General features: G+C 33.2%; 4 protein-coding genes across 8 annotated transcripts; 1 reads left to right on the forward strand and 3 right to left on the reverse strand.

Moving 5' to 3' along the window:
* Positions 1 to 192: 192 nt before the first annotated feature.
* LOC138138469 (androgen-induced gene 1 protein-like) lies at positions 193 to 14,980 on the reverse strand. 5 transcript variants are annotated; one of them, XM_069058429.1, is made up of 4 exons: positions 14,856 to 14,980; positions 2,458 to 2,641; positions 1,879 to 1,983; positions 193 to 1,764 (listed from the first exon to the last, which is right to left on the reverse strand). In XM_069058429.1, exons 1-4 carry the CDS (start codon positions 14,882 to 14,884, stop codon positions 1,330 to 1,332), a joined length of 753 nt encoding a protein of 250 aa, XP_068914530.1. In that variant the 5' UTR covers positions 14,885 to 14,980; the 3' UTR covers positions 193 to 1,329. The 5 variants fall into 5 exon arrangements, with proteins under 5 accessions (XP_068914530.1, XP_068914529.1, XP_068914534.1 ...); XM_069058428.1 differs by lacking the exon at positions 14,856 to 14,980 and adding an exon at positions 14,717 to 14,760; XM_069058433.1 differs by lacking the exon at positions 14,856 to 14,980 and adding an exon at positions 2,746 to 2,965.
* Positions 14,981 to 15,028: 48 nt separating this feature from the next.
* Positions 15,029 to 16,725, forward strand: LOC138138468 (clavesin-1-like). Its single transcript, XM_069058427.1, has 2 exons — positions 15,029 to 15,172; positions 15,723 to 16,725. The coding sequence occupies exon 2, from the start codon at positions 15,727 to 15,729 to the stop codon at positions 16,543 to 16,545; it is 819 nt and encodes a 272-aa protein (XP_068914528.1). The 5' UTR covers positions 15,029 to 15,172; positions 15,723 to 15,726; the 3' UTR covers positions 16,546 to 16,725.
* Positions 16,567 to 17,637, reverse strand: Sod2 (superoxide dismutase 2). The gene is made up of 3 exons (XM_069058434.1): positions 17,476 to 17,637; positions 17,230 to 17,409; positions 16,567 to 17,180 (listed from the first exon to the last, which is right to left on the reverse strand). The coding sequence occupies exons 1-3, from the start codon at positions 17,511 to 17,513 to the stop codon at positions 16,748 to 16,750; spliced, it is 651 nt and encodes a 216-aa protein (XP_068914535.1). The 5' UTR covers positions 17,514 to 17,637; the 3' UTR covers positions 16,567 to 16,747.
* A 171-nt stretch (positions 17,638 to 17,808) lies between these two features.
* On the reverse strand, positions 17,809 to 19,460 carry Fkbp39 (FK506-binding protein 39kD). The gene is made up of 5 exons (XM_069058419.1): positions 19,290 to 19,460; positions 18,975 to 19,171; positions 18,756 to 18,921; positions 18,533 to 18,699; positions 17,809 to 18,472 (listed from the first exon to the last, which is right to left on the reverse strand). Exons 1-5 carry the CDS (start codon positions 19,297 to 19,299, stop codon positions 17,924 to 17,926), a joined length of 1,089 nt encoding a protein of 362 aa, XP_068914520.1. The 5' UTR covers positions 19,300 to 19,460; the 3' UTR covers positions 17,809 to 17,923.
* Between the last annotated feature and the right edge of the window lie 2,235 nt (positions 19,461 to 21,695).

Raw genomic sequence — 21,695 nt, forward strand, 5'->3', positions numbered from 1 at the left:
TTATTTTTATTTGTAATTAAAGTCTAGAGAATCAGTTTTTTTAAATGGATCTTAACACATATAGTGCAAATCATGAAGTTGCTTAACCAAATTATTCATTTTCATTAAAGATATTAAAAATATGTACTTACCCATTGTACTTTAATTTTGTATTAGGTACTACCTATTGAATAATAATTAAAGCACTTGACATTCTTTTAAACTCTTTTATTTAACCTAGCTGTAATAAATACAATTTCGACGGTTTTACTATTTTGGCCAAGACCTACATATGTGTGTCGTTCGTAGCAAAACATATTGAAAACATAAATAATGTGAATAATAATGTACAGCTGTGTTCACTAAAGTGTTGTACAGCTACTTTAGGGTTGTGTGTATTTGATAAGTGTCTTTGTGTGGAACTTGTTTTTTCTATCTAGTTTTGTGTTCAATAAGCATTATTAGGTATTGCAAGGGAGCGTACACGCAACAAAGCTTGTACAAAACTTTTTTTTAACCGTACAAAATCATGTACTTACAAGTTTACACACTACAAATTCTAAGTACAACAGCTTTTTGAACACCACTGCATATTTGACAATAAAGTTTAATGTATGCAACCAACAATACAGGTCGTTTATTGTTGATTTTTATGTTAAGGCCAAATTATGATTCGAGACAAAAAATATTCCACTTATGGTAGCATCATTTCTATTACCTTGTATATAACATAATTACTGGATATTTAGGTACATTCTAAGTTCACCATTTAAGAAAAATTAAAAATATTAAAATAGAGACAATTTTAAGTACCTACTTTGACAAATAAAACGCCTGATTATAATTTTTTACTTGAATCAATGTTAAAGCTGCCTTAATATTTAATTAATACTTTAGTATATCCTATGACTAATAGTTAAACAATTTTGTTTTAAAATTTATCACGTATCAAAAGTATTAGAAGTGACCGTTTACAACATTTATTCAATTAGTTTTATTTATTAAAATATTACAAAGGAATTATATTATTGCCAAATTTCATCAGGCACAATCTATTCAACAATTTTAACTCTTTCTTTAAACTATCAAGGACTAAATTAACTTGAGACTAAAGTGTACGATCAAATGTACTTTGTGTCACAAGTACGTCACTTTCAACTTGGAATGATATTTTCTTCAATATGAAATATTGACAAGGTACACCATTATCCCAACTTAAATTAACCAAACTACATACCATATTAAAACTGAAATGTGCAACCAAACTATCACATTGTGTATAAATGCACTTTTTAACAGCAAACTACTCTACTAAGACTTATTGACACAATTTTATAGCCAAAATTTGCGCTAACGCTTTTTTATAACATGTGACTGCTTATTCCAAATAGCTGCATTTAATTTTTCCCCAACTACATACAAACCTACAGACAAGCCTAGTAATCCAACAAAGAACACAATCCTCAGTGGGAAATTTAAAACCTCTAATATTGGATATACCCACATCCCTGAATAAGCATAAATTATGTGAATCCAAACTAAATATATTAACATAAACACGCTCAACACACTTAAACCAAATTTTCTTGATGGATATTTCCTGTACGATGTAAAGAGTTCAATGAGAATAAAAATCATGATGTTTGTATGCATCACATGATTCAGCCATACTGGAAAGAAATTATCTAAGGCCCTGGGGAAGATCAATTCGCGATCTACGAAATATATAGCCCAAAAAGTCAGTCCAACGAACATCGATAAAGGGAATGCCAAACAAGGCAATATCTGAAATTGCAACAATATTACAAATTAAAACGTGTGTTTTGCTCATTAATTTTGTGATAAGAATAGTTATTATGACGTGCTCTGTTGTGTTTGTTAAAAGTGATTGTTTATTACCAGATCTTTCAGTTTTCGAATAAGTGGAATTTTCTTTGGGGTATCTTCATTTGTGCCAATGAGGTCATTTACAAAACAAATCGTGAAAAATATTGCCTGAAGAAGCTACAACAGAAAAATTGGTTATCGTTCCTAACCCCCAAGGACTTGGACACACCGCATCCCAGAACGTCAAGAATTTTAGTTTGCCGCTTTTACCAAAGGATGAACCCATCCTGTGGACATCTGAAGGGATCTTAACGTAATTCCAATCATAATAACAACCAAACCAAAAGTGGAGCGCAGCAAACAAATGACACAGAGTTTTCACGCTCATCGTTATAAATTTTATATTACCTCAAGCAACCTAATAATGACATGACAATCACTCGGAACGAGTTATAGATACAGGGATTCAAAGGTGGTCGGTGCAAAGGTTACATTTTATGCGAATTTCTTGTTTCTGATGTCTGACTAACAGTAGGACGCAATCGGCTTTTTCGAAAAAGCCAAACCAATCCGACGAACCGAAAAATTCCGCCAAATTTCAAAAAATTCTGGGATTTGGCGATAAGAACGGCCTTGAAAAACGCTACTCACCATGTTCCAGATCGTTAAAAACTTGAGTCTGCCTTTAAATAATTTCATATCATTTTTGAACTGCATCATAGGCACTTCGACAAAATTTATGTCGTACCAGAATCCAAACAGATACACCACCACAGCAAAACAGTGAAAAGTAACCAAACCAAGGGACATGGTTGCTTTGGAACCTGAACAGGCACTAAAAACAATGTGTGAAGTGTAACTTATGCCAAATAGTTTTTTTTTTTAATACAGACAGATAAAGAATTATCTATCCTTTGCCTACATTAAGTGTCTACTAACCACTACACAACTGCACTAACAAGTTGGAATAATCATTTAATAATTTAATGCGAGCAATTATTGACGAACTCTGAACTTCCTTTCGCTTTATTATTATGTCTACAATTTCTAATTTTGGTGTTATATAAGAAACATAGTGGGTTTCTGCAGAGGGGATTTAACGTGTTCACGAATTCGTGAAAGGTCTGTGTTACACTTGTTAAAAAATCGATACTAACGTTGCGCGCAAAATTAGGTATATCAAACCGGTTTTTTCGCGACAAACTTAGATAATAGATAGGTACGAGTAGATAAAGAAACATGCATATACATAACAGTTAAACCAAAGTAGTGTAAATAAAATGGAAGCCAAAGTAATGTATTTTTAATGGTTACTTGGAATTAACAATAAATCGTATGAATTCAAATAATTCGAAAAATAATGTGTGATCAAAACAAAAATTAGGAAGCAAATTGGCGGTGAAAAAGAGTTGATTCATGCATCAACGCGTACGGCGTCAATGTATTTTACTATAGAAGTATAGAACCTCCTCGATTTTGGGGTTCTCTCAGATGCACACGGAATACGGATACAGAACACGGGGGAAGAAGAATGGTAGGAGTAACCAATAAACCAATGAGCATGGTTTGGGATATTCAAAGGCTTTTTTGACAAATGTGCCTTTTTTACAGTTGTACAGTGGCCGGCAAAAAAAGTTAGCTATCATTTAAATGTCAGTGTCATTAAAGCATTAATTACGCATTTGAATTTTGATGTGACAGAAAAGTGATGGCTAGTTTTTATTGCCGGGCATTGTACACGGTGATTCAAGTTTTACCGCCCGAGCAAAAACACCCACTTCTAATCGATTTAAAATTCTCAAAAAATTCAGGAATGATTGTGTGTCGCTGTAGAATATTCTGTAAAAATTTCAAATTTTTTAATGAAACAGGTAAATATTTCATTTTAATTCAATAACAGCTACATTATTTTACATAATTTTTCACTGAGAGTCCTTTCAAACATTTACGAAAAATTTGGTGTCATCGAAATCATGAAAACATCACTGGTTTTTGAAATAAATGCAATTTGATATTAAAGTGCAAAATTTAGCTATCATTTATTATTAAATTGGGTGGTCACTTCCACAAAAGAGGTTGGCGTGGGTTGTTTATGGTACACTTTAGGGACTGAAGAATTACTAGAAAAGTTGTCAACAGATGTTTGCCGACAATGAGGTATTTATTTATGACACTGTAGTTGTAAATCTTGTTCATTTTTCGCTTTTAATGTTAAAATTGGAATAATTCAAAAACTAATAATTTTCTTTTGATGCGAATTTCATAAATGTGTTCTTTGAATTAATTGTGAATTATGAATTGTTTTGGTCAAAATCGATTTTTTTTAATTTATGGCTCTGAATGAAGTGATAAGGGAAAATTAATTGCACACATTAGAAGCCTTATATCAAGGGAATGTAACGCTAAAGTTTCATCATTTTTACTAATTTCTTAATAGGGTTTATCGTAAAACTTGAATCACCCTGTACATATGTAGATATTATACGGTGCGATCAACAATAACTTAGATAAGGGGCGTCTATGACTCTGACAGTGTCAGAATTTTCGTATCTTTGCTAACTGAGCTACCTAATAAACGTCAAACAACTGTCACTATGAATCCAATTTTGGTAATTCCAATGCACAAACAATAATATAGATAAAACAAATAATCGGAATTTGTAAAAACGGAAAGTTGATTTTAATTACCTAATTAACATAAATGAAAATGGTATAAACAGTTGACGTATAACGCCGTTAATTTCAATTGCATTAATAATTTACATGATAAATTATAGTACAGCGTGATCAACAATGCCTGAGTCTGTTGGCAATGAAACAATTGAAAAATATTGGTGTTTTTCTGAACCCATTCAGAAAGAGTTCCAGAACCGAAAGATCCCCAAGTAGAGGCGAAGAAAGAAATCAAAGCAAAGAAATAGAGGAGAAAATAGAAACAGTGCTCAGAGAGATAAAAGAGGATATGGCGGGAATAGTAGAGGAGAGCAGAGCACGAAGAAAGGAATTAGCGGCAGCGAGAGAGAAGGAGGGAGAGCAAGAAAGAGAGGACATGCTGAAATCGTCAGAAGTAAGGAAAGAAAGCAGCACGAGAGAAAGAGAAGAGGGTAGAACGTCGAAAGAAGGCAAGAACCCACTCAGAAATAGTTCCAGAACGAGAAGATCACCAAATAGAAGCCAAGAAGAAAATCAAAGCAAGGAAATGGATAAGGAAATGAAAACAACCATGATAAGAGAGATGAGAGAGGAGATCAAAACACTAAGAAAGGAATTAGCGGCAGTGAGAGAGGAGAATGGGGAGCTAAGGAAAGAATTAGCGACAGTGAGAGAGGAGATGAGAGGAAGAGAAGAAAAAGGGCAGTTGGAGAAGGCAGATTGGATGAAAAGGATGGAAATGATAGAGGAAAAGATGGAACAAAGAGAAAAGAAGGAGAGGAAGAATAATGTTATAATAACTGGAATAGGAGCAATAAGTGAAAATGTAGAGAGGGGGGTGGAAGAATGGTTAGAAAGGGAGATAGGGATGAAAGTGAATGTAAAGGAAGCATTTAAAATAAATAAAGATAAGATGATGCTGGCAAAAATAGAAAATTGGGAGCAGAAGAAGAACATAATGCTAAGTAAGAGTAAGTTAAAGGAAAAAAAAAGGTGAGAGGATGTATATAGATGACGATTTGACAAAAGAAGAAAGGGAAACACAAAAGAAGTTAAGAGAGTTGGCCAGAGAGGAGAGAGATAGAGGAAAAAGGGTGAAAATAGGATACAGGAAAATACAGATAAACGGGGACTGGTTTAGATGGGATAAGAGACAGGAGAAACTGAAGAAAATTTGCTAGAAGAAGGAGAGAATAAGAAGACGACTCGGCGAGAAAATGTACAAGGAGAAGGTGAATAAAAAGGTAGAGGGACAAAGACACAGAAAAGTAAGAGAGAAGAGAGAGAATAAGAGAATCGAATTACAATAGGGAGGGGAGAGAGTGTGTGTGAGAGAGGAAAAGGATAGCGGGTTGCAGAGGTGGGGACGAGGAGAGAGAGAACAGGAATGGGAAGGAAGGAGAAGAGAGACAGAAGGTGCAGGAGGTGACGCGAGGACAGTGAGAAGATCGAACACATGCGGCAAAATGTGAGAGAGAAAGAGAAGGGAATGGGGAGAAATATGGAGCGAAGACGGCAGGGAGATGGATGAAAGAGTAAGGAAGAGGAGAGAAAGAATAGAGAACGAGAGGAGTGAGGGAGAAGAATAAATTGTTATTTTTATGTTTATGTTTTGTAATCAGGAATCCGAAAGCCCGTAGGGCAAAATAAAGCATTTTGTTTGTATTGGTGTTTTTCTGTTTCGTAATTGGCACTGACCGGATGTTTTAACTTGACACGACATTAAAAAAAATTAGGTTATGTCTGGTATGTTTATGCTAATACAAAAATGACCCTTTGATGGTAAACGTCAAATTCGCCTGTCAACTCCGTCAAAGCTGACAACCGGAAATAAGTTTAGATTACAGTGGTACCAAAATCATTCAAATTTTCATTGTTACCGACAGACGCAGTCATTCTTGATCACGTTGTACGGGGTGATCAAATAGGACTGTTTAAGTTGGTAACACTGAATTGTATTTTAAATCGTATAACAGGAGTAACTTTCGGTTGTTGATGGCTTGTCGTTGTTAATGCTATACCTACATCAGATATTTGTCAAATAAACCAACAAAACATATCCGGTTGCAGTGTTATAAATAACCGAATTAAAAAATTTTCTTAATTGTACTGCCAACTTAAACAGTCCTTCTTGATCACCCGGTACTATTGCGATCATTAAATTTTGGACATCATTTTTTTGTCATATAAAAAAATTACTCTAAATCATGCTTTATTGAAATTGTCACACATGAATGATCAAATTGTTGTCAAATTTATTTACAATTGGTCAATATGAGCGATGACAATATATTAAGTTTATAGTTTTTATTTGGTTATTTTCTATTTTTTATTAATTAAAACCTCGTTCTATTCCATTTGTCTGATTTTTAAAACTTCTTGAATGTTTTGTCGGTAAATCTGACATTCATATTTTCAAAATAGACACAATCAAAATTAAGGTTATTAATATATAAAGGTCGTTTTAGAATGTATGACAACACGATGACACTAGTGAATGGCGCTAGTTCCTCTCTAATATGTTTTTATATCGCCAAATCTCAAAAATCACACTAAAAACGTTCCGAATCAAAATTTTGTCGTTGAACTTGCTCATTTGTATTTAAAATATACCAACAATTTATAGAGATTGCTGTTTTGAAGCGCCAACATTTCTCTAAATTTGTTCTTACATCGGCAAATTTCAAAAATCACTGTAGATACGTTTAGACAAGTTTTTTTCCGTAAACAGCTCGTATCGATCGACTGAAAGCCGCAAGTTATTATTGTTTGCATGATTTATTGTACACTTGAATGCGAAAATTTCAAAAATTCCTGTGTTTTAATGAGTAATATTACATGTCAAGACAGGCGGAATTTTGAAAACCCCAACTGAAAGCAGCGCGCTGTCTCCACGAGATAGAAAACGATATCGGGCGCGTTATGTTATGAAAAGTAATAAATATTAAATTTTTACATGAATTTTTCTTATTTGTTGTAACAAAAGACGTATGGCAACGTAAATAGTTTTTTATTTTAAACAAAGTTTTATGTTGAGAAATTTATTTATTACGGAAGTCGTTTTCTTATGAGGAGTTTAACTACAGTTAATTTCAAAATTATAGAGTACACCTAATTTTCTGCAGTGTAAAATGCACTTACATTTTTTGTCAAAGATCAATGTCAATTTTGACAAACAAAATGCCTAATCTAACCGAATACGCGAAAGTGGTCATTCTTTCCAAATTAGAAGAAGGGTGGTTGATCCGGAGGGTAGCCCAATATTATAACATCGCGAAGAGCACCGTGTAGAGAGGATAAAACAAACAATATTATGGTGCTCTAAAATATAATATGTTGTTAAACTTACCTAACCTATATAAAAATATGACGTCTACATTTCAAAAAGGCATCTTCACATCTGGAAAAAACTCTAATAAATCGACTTTTTGATTTTTGACGTGTACTCGATAATTTTGAAATTAACTGTACTTCAATACTGAAAAATTGCGAGACATGTGGAGAATGGGTGAAACCGCCGAACTGTTCGCGATATCGCTGCGACGAATTGCAGCAGAACTAAATTGAAAATGTTGTTTGGGCAGTATGACCCTCTTTATTAAAAATTAATGCATCATTAATAAGTTCTTGAAAAGATATCAAATTGGTTTTATTATATTTAGAAGTTTAAGGAAATTAAGATAACCAATTATTATAAGTCAACTTTATTTGCAATAAAACTTAACTACTGTAAAATTGACCTTGTCAAAGAGAGCAAAGAAAAAACAAAATTTGATTTTCACTGAGATAAGTATTAATTACATATTTATTGTCTGTCAAAGATAAGCTTCAACAATTGAGCCTTTGACGTATTTTATGTTAATTAATAATGTTTCCAGATCAGGATAAGACAAATTATTATTAATCGTAATAAATATAAAACAGTACAACGTTTATTTTTTTGAAGCACTTGGGTCACCCCAACCCCAGCCCTCATCTTAAGTTACGCCACTGGTTGGATGTCGTACATTGTGTCTTCATGGTCTTGAGATTGAAAATTGTGTCATTAGGTAAGATCAAGATGATGATTTTGTTTATCCTCAAATTGTTGAAACAACCACAACTGATAACAGTTGTGACCAAATCGACAATGTAACCGGAGAACAGTCCGTCTTCAAAACGTAGCAGATTTGATTAAAACCAGAAAAATAAACTGGAAGTTATAAATTAATTATAAGAGTAACAAACTGATTTCTGACTGATTAAACTTGTACATTTGTTGTTTTTTGGATTCCTAGTTAAATGAAGATTTACAAAATAACTACATGTAGGTAAGACGTGTGTTAGCAAACATTTTTGTTGAAATCATGACAACATAATTTAGTCACAAACAAATGTATTTTACCAAAACAGTAAAATAAAATACAACAAAACTGCATGTAATACAACCTTAACACGTTGTTTATGTATGTTAGGTTAGGATAAACTTTGACAATTGACGCGGAAGAATTTACCTTCCCAATTGGACATAATCGTAGAGTGAAAAAAGGAGGTTTTCAGTGAAATTTTTTTACGATTATCTAAAAGTCCAACGTGTTATTGATCGATGTATTTTGAGAATTATACGCCAGACAACCTACTGATTGATTTTTTCGTGGTCAAATAAGCTTCCAAATCTTCTTGATCATAAACCTACTTACCTACCAAATTTATATCCTGACCTTTCATCTCAAATTAATCTTTTATTTTGATCATAAAAAAGGTTAAAGATAAGTTTTTAACACAAAATGAATAATAAAAAGCGATGTTTACTAAAATTATGACTTATACTCTTACTTAAGTGTTCATTAACCTGGTGTTTTTTGGATTTTAGTTAACCGATTAAAAATTTACAATTTACAGAAACAAACGATTTTGTGAAAATCGATATAGAGTTATTCACGTAAAATGATGAGCCTGATCAGGTAAAAATGCAACCCAAAATACAATTTATAAAGCTGTCTCGATCCCTATTACAGTATCATAATAAACATAAAACATATTTATAGTTGACTCAAGTTGCAAAAAACCACTTTGCCTTTGCAACAGCACTTTTATGGCATTAGTCTTTTGAAATTACTTTAAAACTGTACTTATATGGAAAATATTCAATCCAAACTATGATTTTCTTGTCCCTTTGTGCCTTTATTTCGTTCAAAAATATTAAAATAATGCTGTTGCAAATGACAAGTGGTTTTTTGCAACTTGAGTCAACATTAGGTACCTACTTTATCAGTAACACTAACCTTCGAGGCGATTATGGAGCATCTTTGGTCGGTAAACAATGAAAACTAAAAAAAAAAAACAGTACCTATTCAAAAGTCAACACCAGAACTAAGCAAAGAAAAAATATTCTTTAGCATCGTGATAATGTTTTAGTGATATTTGATGCATATTATTATATGTATTTACAAAAATAAAGTTTTTGTTAAGTATCTACAAATTCAGGCTCATTATAAATGATTATAAATCTTATCGCAGTAGGCGTTGGTGAAAGAAGTTGAATGTGCCGCAAGCTTCATAACATGAGTGATGCTAGTATCGCCGATAGGTGGCGCTTCCACCGCCGGTAGTTGAAATCTTTTATAATGACCCTGTACATTGGTGGTATGGATAAAAATGGAGGAAATGCTTAAAGTGAGCAAATTAGTCCTACTCAGAGTGGTCTTGAAAAAAAGCTTTTACCTATAATTGATTTCATATAAATGTTCATCAAGTGAGCTGTGCATTTGTAAAAGCACCTTTAATTTAGTTACATTACAAAAGTCACATTTATGAAGGTCATGTCCAATAAATCTTTACTTGGTAAAAATACAAAGACAAAAACAAATAAGAATTACTTTAATTTAATCAGTAAAAAGACGTAACATTGCTTTTGAAATCAGCAATGTTAAAATGCACAAAAACTGAAAAATTAGTCAAATCGGGTTCGCGCAGAGCAAGCAACTTTGAAAGTCAAAGTCACTAGCTTTAGCTTTACTACCAACAGAAAATCAGATTTTCATGGCTTGCTTAGATGCACATTTATATGAAATTGAGTACCTATACATTTTTTTTATTCATGGAACATGTACTATCGCGGCCAAAATACTTTGGTCGTCAATGTGACATAAATGACATTCAATTGTAAAGCAAACTTTAGGATGTTTAACCTTATTTTTTACTACTGTCAAAATTATTTTAATCTATCAGTGTCATAACGAGAGGCTAAATAACCCAGGACGATCCTTACCAATACGCATGCGTTAGTAACTTGGGTGCTTTGTTGTTACATGTACCGCATGGTACTGTACCGCGTGCCGCGCGTAAGGCAAAGAACAGTAGATGAGTAGAACACAAACTAAAGATATAATTATGTTTTTAGAATCTTTTAATAGGTCTAAGAAAATTGTTATCAATATTTCAGTGTATTATTGTCATTTACACCAAAAAACTTCCAATATTAATGTTCAAACTCTACTTTTTAACATATGTATGTTGCAGATGTAGTTGCATCCGTTACCTTGAATTACCAATTACATAATACAAAATTCCCTAGAATTTGAAAATTTATTTTTTTTATTTAAAAATTTTAAAAAAATCTAAAAAATTACATAAAAAAACTCGCCTACGGGTCGTTTTCTAGACCTGGGATTCGTGCGCCAAATCAACCCTTATAAAACTCGTTGTGCAAACATTTCATCACAGTTTTTTTTAGCAGCAACATCTAAAATCGTTTCCTCGGAAACGCATACATTTAGTAGAGTTACCTTCAGGAAGGCGTGTGTGATTGGTTATCTTAAAATCGTTTTCATTTCAAAACTAATATACTTTTCACGTTTGTTGTAGAATCCTTGTTGGATTAAATATAAAATTCACAGTTAACAGCTGACGCGCGAGTTCTGGGACACCCTGTATAAATGAGTTTACTACATAAAAAAGGTCTTTTATTGTATTGTTTCTTATTATATACGCAAGTGTTGTTATAATTTTTAAACAATAAATTTGCGATATTTTCTAAGTCCGTGAACGTCAAATTTAAATAACGCGCAAAATTATAGGACTTGCGCACAAGTATGGAATGGCCTGGGTCATTTAGCCTCTCGTAGTGTCATACGGGTGGGGTAAATCCCAGCTGTGGAGGCAGGGTTCAAAAGCAAAAGATCAACATGGTCGCGGTTTAGACAACCTTCAGAAGCAAGTAAGACGATTCTATATTTATCAAAAACTGAAAGTGCCATATTTTTGACAAGAATAATTTGAAATTGTCATGTATATTGACATTAATACTTGATTTACATTTGAAGTGTCAAAAATTGACGACCAAAGTATTTTGGCCGCGATAGTACGAGTAGCTATTAAAATTATTATTATGTAAGAAATAGGTTTTGTTGTTTTTATTCGTACCAACTCCATGTTATCCTATTCCTGTAGAAGAAATGTTAAGTTATTTTATAACGAATCTTAGGTAATTTGGTTGCTAAAAAACTTTCCGATCAATTTTTTTTTTTTTGTTCATGACAAAACATTTTTTTAAGTAAACCAAAGAGTTTATGTATCTTTAAAATTGTTGGTGTTTTAAAAATACTAATAAATCACTAATGGCTTTCGTAACAATCTGTTTATCCTCGAAGCAAACATACCTAATTGAGAAAGTTTGGCTAATGTCAACTTAGAAAAATGTTTCTCCTTTAATGGTTTATCCTCACTTGTTAGGTAAATATTATTTTACTATACGGTAGTGGTAGTATTGTTCTTCTACCATTATACAGTGATTCTTAACTTGTGGACCGCGGACCACAGTGAGGCTGTGACGTACTCAAAGAAGCTTTAAGCTTTTACAGTTCAAGTGGAAAAAATAAACTTTAGGGTTTTAAATCTTGACTCCTTCTTATTTAGGCGCCCGTGGGCTACAGTTCCGGTATGCCTAATTTATTTTAATTTAAAACAAACCTAATTTCACATTACTATAGTAAAGGTTTATTTATAAATATTTAAAGGAGGCCACACGAAAATAATATGACAAAAACGGGCCCAATTTCAGTATAAATCTACCTATCTTTCCATCTCTTTAGGTATTAGGTACTCCGTTCAAGCAGTATTTTACTATTCCCATAATAACTTTTGCATTTTCTCGAATTTGCTACACTTACTAGTGTTTAATCTTCATTTTGTTGACATTTTTACAATCTTTGTTATCGTTATTTTCAAAATAACCTGGTTAAATCAATATTACACTGTTAGATTTTAGAGCAATGGTTAATAGAAATTGTATCGTTTAATTAAAAAATCTGTCCCACAATCATTCTATTTTTTGTTTTTATCTACAGAGTGGATGATGACAAAATCCGTCTTCATTACAGATTGCATCACAACGATCCATGTTAATTTAACGCAATTACATACTAACACTTGTGACAGGTGGCTAATAAATAGAAGTAGGTAAATATGATAGGTACATATTTATTTTAAAAATCAAAAGAACTCCTCTTTTGCATTAGAAACGTTCAAAGAACATTACCCTGGCAAGATATAAAACAATTTATTCCATTAATACAAAATCTCCGTCAAGAAAGTTAGTTGGTTGGCTTCCACAGTTACCAAATCAAAAATCGTGCGCCTTTTTTTTTGAAGATTAGGTACAGTCGCAAGCAATACATTTTGGTCGTCAAGGTCATTCTTTGACGCAATCGAAAATGCTCCATTGTAAAACAGTTGTAAATGTCATAACCTAACATCATGTTGTAGAGATATTTTCATATTTGGTGGCGGAAACAAAAGACAGAGAAATGTCACAAATTTGTATTGTCAGTGTCAAATTTCTCAAAGACGTTCGTGATTTCGACAGAAATGCAGCAAATTGGCAATAAGAAAGTTATTCATGGTCGAACTAGAGAAATAATTTGTAATACGTTTGATTACATGAGAATAACTTTTCCTTTTGAAGCACTGACAAAAATTGGTTTCCTTAGAATTTGTTTTTCAATCTATTTAGCGAAAATTTCAATTTACCTAGACATTCCTTTTTACGGCGTTTATGAGAAATTTGACACTGACAATACATTTTTGTGACATTTCGCAGTCTTTTGTTTCCGCCACCAAATATGAAAATACCTCTATGACATTAATTGTCATTTTGTTCTCATTTTTTTGACACTTTGTTGACATGGGCATAATCAGGCAGAGAAATTTTTTAAATTTGTGACAATCTAACCAAATTTTGAAATGACATTGACGACCAAAATGTACTGCTCGCGACAGTACCTACTTAAAAGATAAGTTGACATAGCTCCACCATAAACTTTTGAGATTTTAACAATAATTAATCTAATCTCAGCTGCATATCGAGCAATTCCTCCAATATAATATGTAATAATATGTAATATGTAATATGTTGCATGTACTCATGCAACAATGAGCATTAGGAGAACTTCAATGTGCGTTGGAAGTAGCGGACGGATAAATTTTGATTAAGATTTTAATAGTGACGTTATTAATTGTTTTATTAGAATTACATAATTGTTCTTGCTTATTTTTGACTTATTAGTTTACAAAGTATGAGTTAGAGCAATACATAGGTGAGCAACATATTAAACTTAATTTGTCAAGTAAGTAATTTAATTCTAAATGACGCTAACAATAGAATTTACATAGAATTGTTGTGTCGACACTGACTTAAAGTTTATAAACCTAGCCTACTGTTTCAATTAATTGGAAAATAGTTATTCAAACGGGTTCTTTAAATTTTTTAATACTTTTTGAAAATATTAAAGTGATTATTAATTATTATAAATCACTAAACTCAAAATAAAACTCTTCCAGAGTTGCTAAGAAAAAATACAGGGCTTTCATAAATGATTCATGCGACACGAATCTTTTATGAAAGCCCTCTATAAGAGTTCATTAATTCATTTAAAAATAAACAGTTAACTATCAATGCCAAAATCTAGCAACCTCTGAAAATGTTTTAAATACGTCAAAATTAAGTACTAGTTAACAAATCATTTCGATTGACATATCAGTTACGCGATGTGATCTGTAATAAAAACTAGAGCTCGAGGTAGATTTTGTCATTCACCCTGTATACAAAATACAATAAGAAAAAAGTCTGATACAAAAAAAGAAACTACAAATAAATTTTAAATGAACAGACAGTGGACCACTCACCCTGTCCTAACTACTTTATCTTATTTATTCAGTAACAAATTGATTTGAAAATATTCATGCAATCAATATTTTTATCTCTTTATCAGTGCCCTACCTGAACAAATTCCATAATTGCAAACTCATTTGATCGCAACAAGTCTTTCACCGTAGGTTTCATATCGCGATAAAAAAATTCAAAGAAAAAAAACAATAACTCGGACCACACATAATTTGCTATTGACGCTTGCACATACATAATTCGTAATGGAAACCACTCCTCCATAGTTGGTCGACGTCATACCAGCGGCAATTGTACCACTGGTTCTCGTCGAATGTCGAATACCATTTACCATTTACATCAAGGATGCACTAGCGGTGGTGGTACCGAATGACTCACCAGTGAAATTTTCTTCTTATCGTTCAACGAAATTTACGGTGTTTAACTACTTGCTTGTTTTAACGGTTACGATAATAATTTTATATAGCATAAATTACTCAGTTTTGCATAAAATGTGAGTGGATTTACAGTGTTTAATAAAATACGTGGCGAGACATTGGCTAACCAGGACAGGTAAGTTTTGTCGCCGAACACACAAGGACACAACATTACGAACTGTCCGCTATAATTATCAGGCGACTTTATGATAACTAGCAACACAAAAAAAAAAATACAAGTTTATCAAACTAATCATAAGTTACTCAAAAACACGAATACACCTATGGAGTCCTACCGATTTAGTAACAATTTGTCAATTGTTCAAAACAACCATAATCATTATTATTACTTCAATTTATTTACTTTTTCAATATTAAAAAAATTCCATATTTTGAATTTTTATCACTTATTTTGTACAGATTCTTTTAAAAGTTATCTCGAAAATTAAAAACCTAATTATTTCTTATTTCAATCGATTCAATTGCCTATTAAGAAGGTATTAAAAGTATGTATTTTCAAAATGGTCTTATTGAATATAATGTATTTACACTAAACATACCATTAACGTTTATTAAACAATGATTGTAAATAATGACTAAACACGGCACTAACACAACAGTAGTCACCGTGTTCTGTTCTGCGAAACGCGTTGTTAATATTGTGCCAACTTTTAACCAATTTGCAGATCTATGGCGGAATATCTCCAATACGAATGGCACAACCAGAAAATCATCCCCGAACCCCCGTCAAAAAACGAACCAGTAGACAAGAGCACGGCCATTCAGACGTTCAGAACGATAATTCAACAATGCAATGACACCGAATTGAAAAATAACATTCAACAAGATGACAAGACCCTCCTAAAATTTTTATACGCAAGAAAATTCAACATTCCCGACACTTTCCTTCTGTTACAAAATTATTACTGGTACCGCAAGAAAAACCACATCCTCTTCAAAGACTTCCATTCAGACGCCCCCGATATTAGAAACGCTTTAGAGAGCAGTCTTCCTGGAGTTTTATCTTGTAAAGACCGTAAAGGAAGGTGCGTTTTAATTTTAAACGCAACCAACTGGGATTGCAGTTACAGCCTAATAAGCATCTACCGTTCCATTCTGTTGAGTTTAGAGTTTTTATCTAACGAGATCCACAATCAGTCGCGAGGATTCGTTGTGATCGTGGATTGGACGGAATTTTCGTTTAGACAAAGCACAAATCTGAAGCCGTCGATCCTGAAGCTGATGATTGAGGGTTTGCAAGATTGCTTCCCGGCTAGATTTAAGGGTATACATTTTATTGGACAACCGTGGTATGTGGAGGCAGCTTTAACTCTAATTAAACCGTTTTTAAAAGAGAAGATTAAGGAAAGAATTTTCGTGCACGGCAACAATTTAAGCACCCTACATGATTATGTGCACAAGGACATTCTTCCTGCTGAGCTGGGAGGTGAACAACCGAGTTACAATCCTGAAATTTGGTTGAAAACGTTGACGGAAGGAGGCACTTAATGTTACAATGCTTAACTCAACTTAGCTTGCACTTATTTATTTATCGGGTCCGCCTCAAATAATGTTACATGACAATAAATCGAATAATCCAGTATTACAGTTAAGTAAGCTGCTGTGATCTAACTAACTGATTAAATGTCGCCAAATATTTTGATAGTTGCAAATAAATTTTAAACTAATTCTAAGCGTTTTATTTTACATTTTAACATCCTTTCGCCTTCTCGAACCTCTCTGAAACGTCTTTCCAGTTGATAACATCAAAAATAGCCTTGACATAATCTGCTCTCACATTTTTATATTGTAAATAATAAGCATGTTCCCAAACGTCGATCCCCAGCAGTGGAATTAATCCAGTTGTGGCTTGGAGAGGATCTTGATTACCACAAGTGGCAATTTTCAATGAACCAGATTTGCTGCAGTATCCTAGCCAACCCCAACCTGACCCTTGAACTCCAATTGAAGATGCTGACAGTTGATCTTTCAATTGCTGGACCCCTCCAAACGAGCAATCGATTGCTTTCTTAAGAGCTTCACTGGGTTGAGATGATTGAGGGCTAAGATTCTGCCAAAAGATCGAGTGATTTAAGTGACCACCACCATTAAAACGTAAAGCAGGTTCCAACGATATCGCAGTGCTAAAATTGACCAATAATTTTATAGAACACAATGTAGTTTGAGATGTACCTAATGTCGCCTTTGCTGAGAGCTGCTTTTAACTTTTCTTCTGCTGCATTCAAATTGGTGATATATGTTTGGTGATGTTTGCTGTGATGAAGACACATAATGTCACGATTGATGACGGGTTCAAGCGCCTCGTAGGCGTATGGTAGTTCGGGCAAAGTGTGCGCAGCCCTGGAGGTTGATCTGGGGGCAAAAGTGAGGTTACGTTACATGGAAATTTTAGACTTTTTAAAATTTATTTAAACTTACTTGACCGCATTGGTGACTATTCCTCTAACAGCAAACATTCTTACTTTGAAAAAGTTGAGACTTATGTAAGAAATGAACAGTATTTTTACGTTATCGGTTGTTGCAAGGGCCGGTACGTCCTTGACTTTTTTGACATTCGCTTGACAAGCAATAAATTTTGACACAAACTTTTCCAACCTTTCGCTCACATGCCTTATGCCCTATTTAGGAAATTTGTATTTAAATTTTATAAATCTCAACATAAATAAAATTTCTAACAGTAACCTAACTTAAAACTTAACCGTTCAAATATCCTACTTCCTCCATTTCATGAGCTCATAAAAACTGCAGCAGTAATGAAAAATATCGTTTAATTTTAACTCAGAATGTAAGACAACAGAAATGTAAAAAAGAAGTGTAATACTACAGAGATTACATTGACAACACAGTAAAAAATAAAGGACTAAATTTAACTGATTTTCTTGACTTGGACATCAAAAACGAGAGTGGAATTTGGAGGAATCACTGGAGGTGATCCTTTAGGACCATAAGCCACATTTGGTGGACAAGTTATGCGCCTTTTTCCTCCAACTTTCATTCCAACCAGCCCAATATCCCAGCCTTTAATAACCTCTCCTTTTCCAACTCTAAAACTAAATCCTGGTCCTTTAACTGTTGAATCAAACATTTTGTTGTTTTCCTTAAGGCGACCTTCATAGTAAACATGCACAAATTTGCCATTCTTTACTAATTCTCCACTACCCTCTTTAAGATCTTCTACTATTACTCCCCCTTTGAGAACAGTCTTCCTTATTTTTGGTTGCTGCTTCTCTTTCTTCTCCTCTTGTTTCTTTACTTTGTCCTTTGGAGTCTTTTCTGGTTCTTTTTGTTCCTTGGTCTTTTTCTTTAAAGGAGTGGAATTAGTTTTAGCAATTCCATTTTGTTTTGGTTTAACCTCTTCTTTTTCTTCCTCATCTTCCTCTACTTCTTCATCAGAAACTTCCTCTTCTTCCATATCCTACAAAATATAAGAAACAAATGACTATATATCTATCCATTTATTATACTCTCATCTTACTTCATCCTCTTCCTCTTCTTCACCTTCATCTGCATCACTATCAAATTCTTCTTCAGGTTCTTCTACTAACTCATCAAGAACAAATTCTGAATCAGAACTATCTTCTTCCTCTTCTACATTACTTACACTTAAGCTGTTTTTGGCAAGTTTTACTTTTTTTATGGGTGCTGCAACACACATAATTTGTTTAAACTTGTCTTCATTAAAGAAATTTAAATATTACGAGCTTCATTAGATTCTTTTTTCAGACGCTTCTTTTCCTTTTTCCCAATAGTTTCTTCCTCTTCTTCAACTACTTCTTCTAAATTGTCATCATCAAAATTTGTTAGGTAACCAGTTAAATGGACGTGAGCTTTTCCATTTGTGGCAAATGAGACTTTAGAACCACTCTATACAATAAACAATAAATCTCATAGTAAAATATTTTAATTGTCAAATGTACCTCAAAATTAAGATCCAAAACGCACTGCACGTTATCCTTTTTGTTTAGGGTACATAAAAGGTAATTTCGTCCTTCGAAAACACACATCACTTGGGCTGGCTCTTCGCTGGAGTTCGATATATCTAGTGCTGCCATGGACACGTGGAATGAGACTTTTACTTTCTGGGTGTAGCATCTACCCGGTTCCATAATCAGACCTGTGATACAATTATAAAAAATATAACGTTAATCAAACCAAATTCGTTATTTTGTGATTTATAAAACACGTGGTAAAAAACCGGCAAATATTTCTTACGTATTTACGTTTCAACTTACCCCAAAACATTTTGAATTAATTATTACTACTTTTAACGTACAATAAAAACAAATTCGAGTTTAAAATAAATGAAATCCAATATAAAAACGGTTAAACTGTCGATTTTTATAGCATTCAAAGATTCACATCTCACGAAGAACACCGACTTCCAATCCAACAAGGAGGGACCTCTAGCTAGCGTTTGCGCATAAGCTAAAAAGTACATTTTGGCGCCAAAATGTAACTACCTTGGAAAAAATTTCTTGCCAACAAACGATAATTACAAAAAAAAAGCTGTTAACCCTGGGGGATTTACATTATAAACTTGAGAAAATTATTAATCCTAATTAAAAATTGTAATACATAGTTTCAATTTTTACTGATCAATTATTATTAATAGATTAAAAAAGATAATTAAATATTTAATTCGAATTAAATTTTAATGCGCGATTAACTCATGAATCCGGAACTTCGATTGATTCATGGTTCAATCTGATCACGTGTTCAGTTAATCTCGCATTTGATTACGATTAACTTAATTTCGCTTCTGTAAACTGGCCCTTAATAAACTAGTTTGTTAATAAAGGTGATTAATAATCGAAACCGTTTAAAACACGAACGAGGGATAGCGAGTAAGTGCTTTTAGTAGTTGAGATTATTATTAATCGCCCTTTAACAAACGAGTTGATTTCAACATTTTTTCATTGACCACAAACTCTTTTTTTTGGTGACCAAATCAAAACCAATTTCATCTTTTTCATCGCATCGATAAAGATGAGACCTTATAAAATACCTTCATCCTTTTTTTGTCCTCGGGATAGGCCATTTTTACATTTTTCAACACTTTCCACTCACTTTTCCACAAAGACTGTCAGAAGACAATAATGTCAACTCGTGATCAACTCCATACATTTGCTAAAAAAAAACAAGTTACCATTGAAAAATATGACATAACAAAAAAATTCGCCATTGTCAAAAAGTGAATTGCAAATTCGTAATTATGCAGTTATGGAGCTAGAAAACCCTGCTGCACTACCTGCTACAGTGTTGGCAAGTGCAAACAATGCATGTTCGAGTTTGTTATCAGCTACAAGTCGAGATTTTTACGAAAAAACGAGTAAATGAAGCAAAAGGAACAACTTGAGGTTTCAAAATGTCTCTTAAAGGCGGCCTTACACCAAGGCAACAATTGGCAACATGTTGCCTGCAACCTGCAACATTTTTTAGTAATGACCGACAACAGGTAACATGTTGCCAATTGTTGCCTTGGTGTAAAGTCGGCCTTATGTACCTGTCCGCATTTACCGCTTTTCTTATAAACTATATTTACCAATGCATGTAAATCTGTCCGTGCCTCTAAGTATAGTCGATTTCATATAAATGTTCATCAAGTGAGCTGTGCATGTGTAAAAGTACCTTTAATTTAGTTACATTGCAAAAGTCACATTTATGAAGGTCATGTCTAATAAATCTTTACTTGGTAAAAATACAAAGACAGAAATAAATAAGAATTACTTTAATTTAATCAGTAAAAAGACGTAACATTGCTTTTGAAACCAGCAATGTTAAAACGGACAAAACTGAAAAATTAGTCCAATCGAGCAAGCAACTTTGAAAGTCAAAGTCACTAGCTTTGGCTTTAATACCACCAGAAAATCAGATTTTCATGGCTTGCGTAGATGCACATTTATATGAAATTGAGTAAAGTTGACCCAAGTTGCAAAAAACCAATTTGGATTTGCAACAGCAATTTTATGGCATTAGTCGTTTGAAAGTACTTATATGGAAAATATTTAATCCAAACTATGATTTTCTGGCCTTTTTGTGCCTTTACTTGGTTTAAAAATATTGAAAAAATGCCGTTGCAAATGACAAGTGGTTTTTTGCAACTTGAGTCGACTTTATATATGCCCTCCATACCATAACGAAACTACCCCCTAAAATTTACTCTTGGTTGAATGTTACACTGAGTATAACGTTCTCCTATTCTTTTGTAGACCTTTACACGATTGTAAGATGTAAATGATAGTTATTTTCATATTAAGTGCGTGAAGGGAGTGTTTTTTGTGCATGAAAAGGTATTTTAAGCCGAGACGCAGGTCGAGGCAGTAAAAGCCTTTGAATATTTTTTCTATCATTGCTTTCAAAACTTAATTTTAAAATTCAAATTTTTTAAGGAAATCGACGTATATCAACCCGGTGACCATGTTGCTAGGTAACTAATAAAAAACAGTGCGTGAAGTGAAAATAGTACCAAGCGATCATTTAAAAAATAAATCGAGTTTGCGTTGGAGCCTATGCTATAGCATGGGTTGCCATAGGTAACACGCCGACTCGATTTATTTTTTAATTGATCGCACCGTAGTTTATTTAACGAGTTCGTGTGTAAATTGGGCCTTTTTTGGCACAAGTGGGCCAATTTAAAA

Source organism: Tenebrio molitor, chromosome 9 (genome assembly GCF_963966145.1).
Source record: "Tenebrio molitor chromosome 9, icTenMoli1.1, whole genome shotgun sequence".
In the NCBI taxonomy this organism is placed as follows: domain Eukaryota; kingdom Metazoa; phylum Arthropoda; class Insecta; order Coleoptera; family Tenebrionidae; genus Tenebrio; species Tenebrio molitor.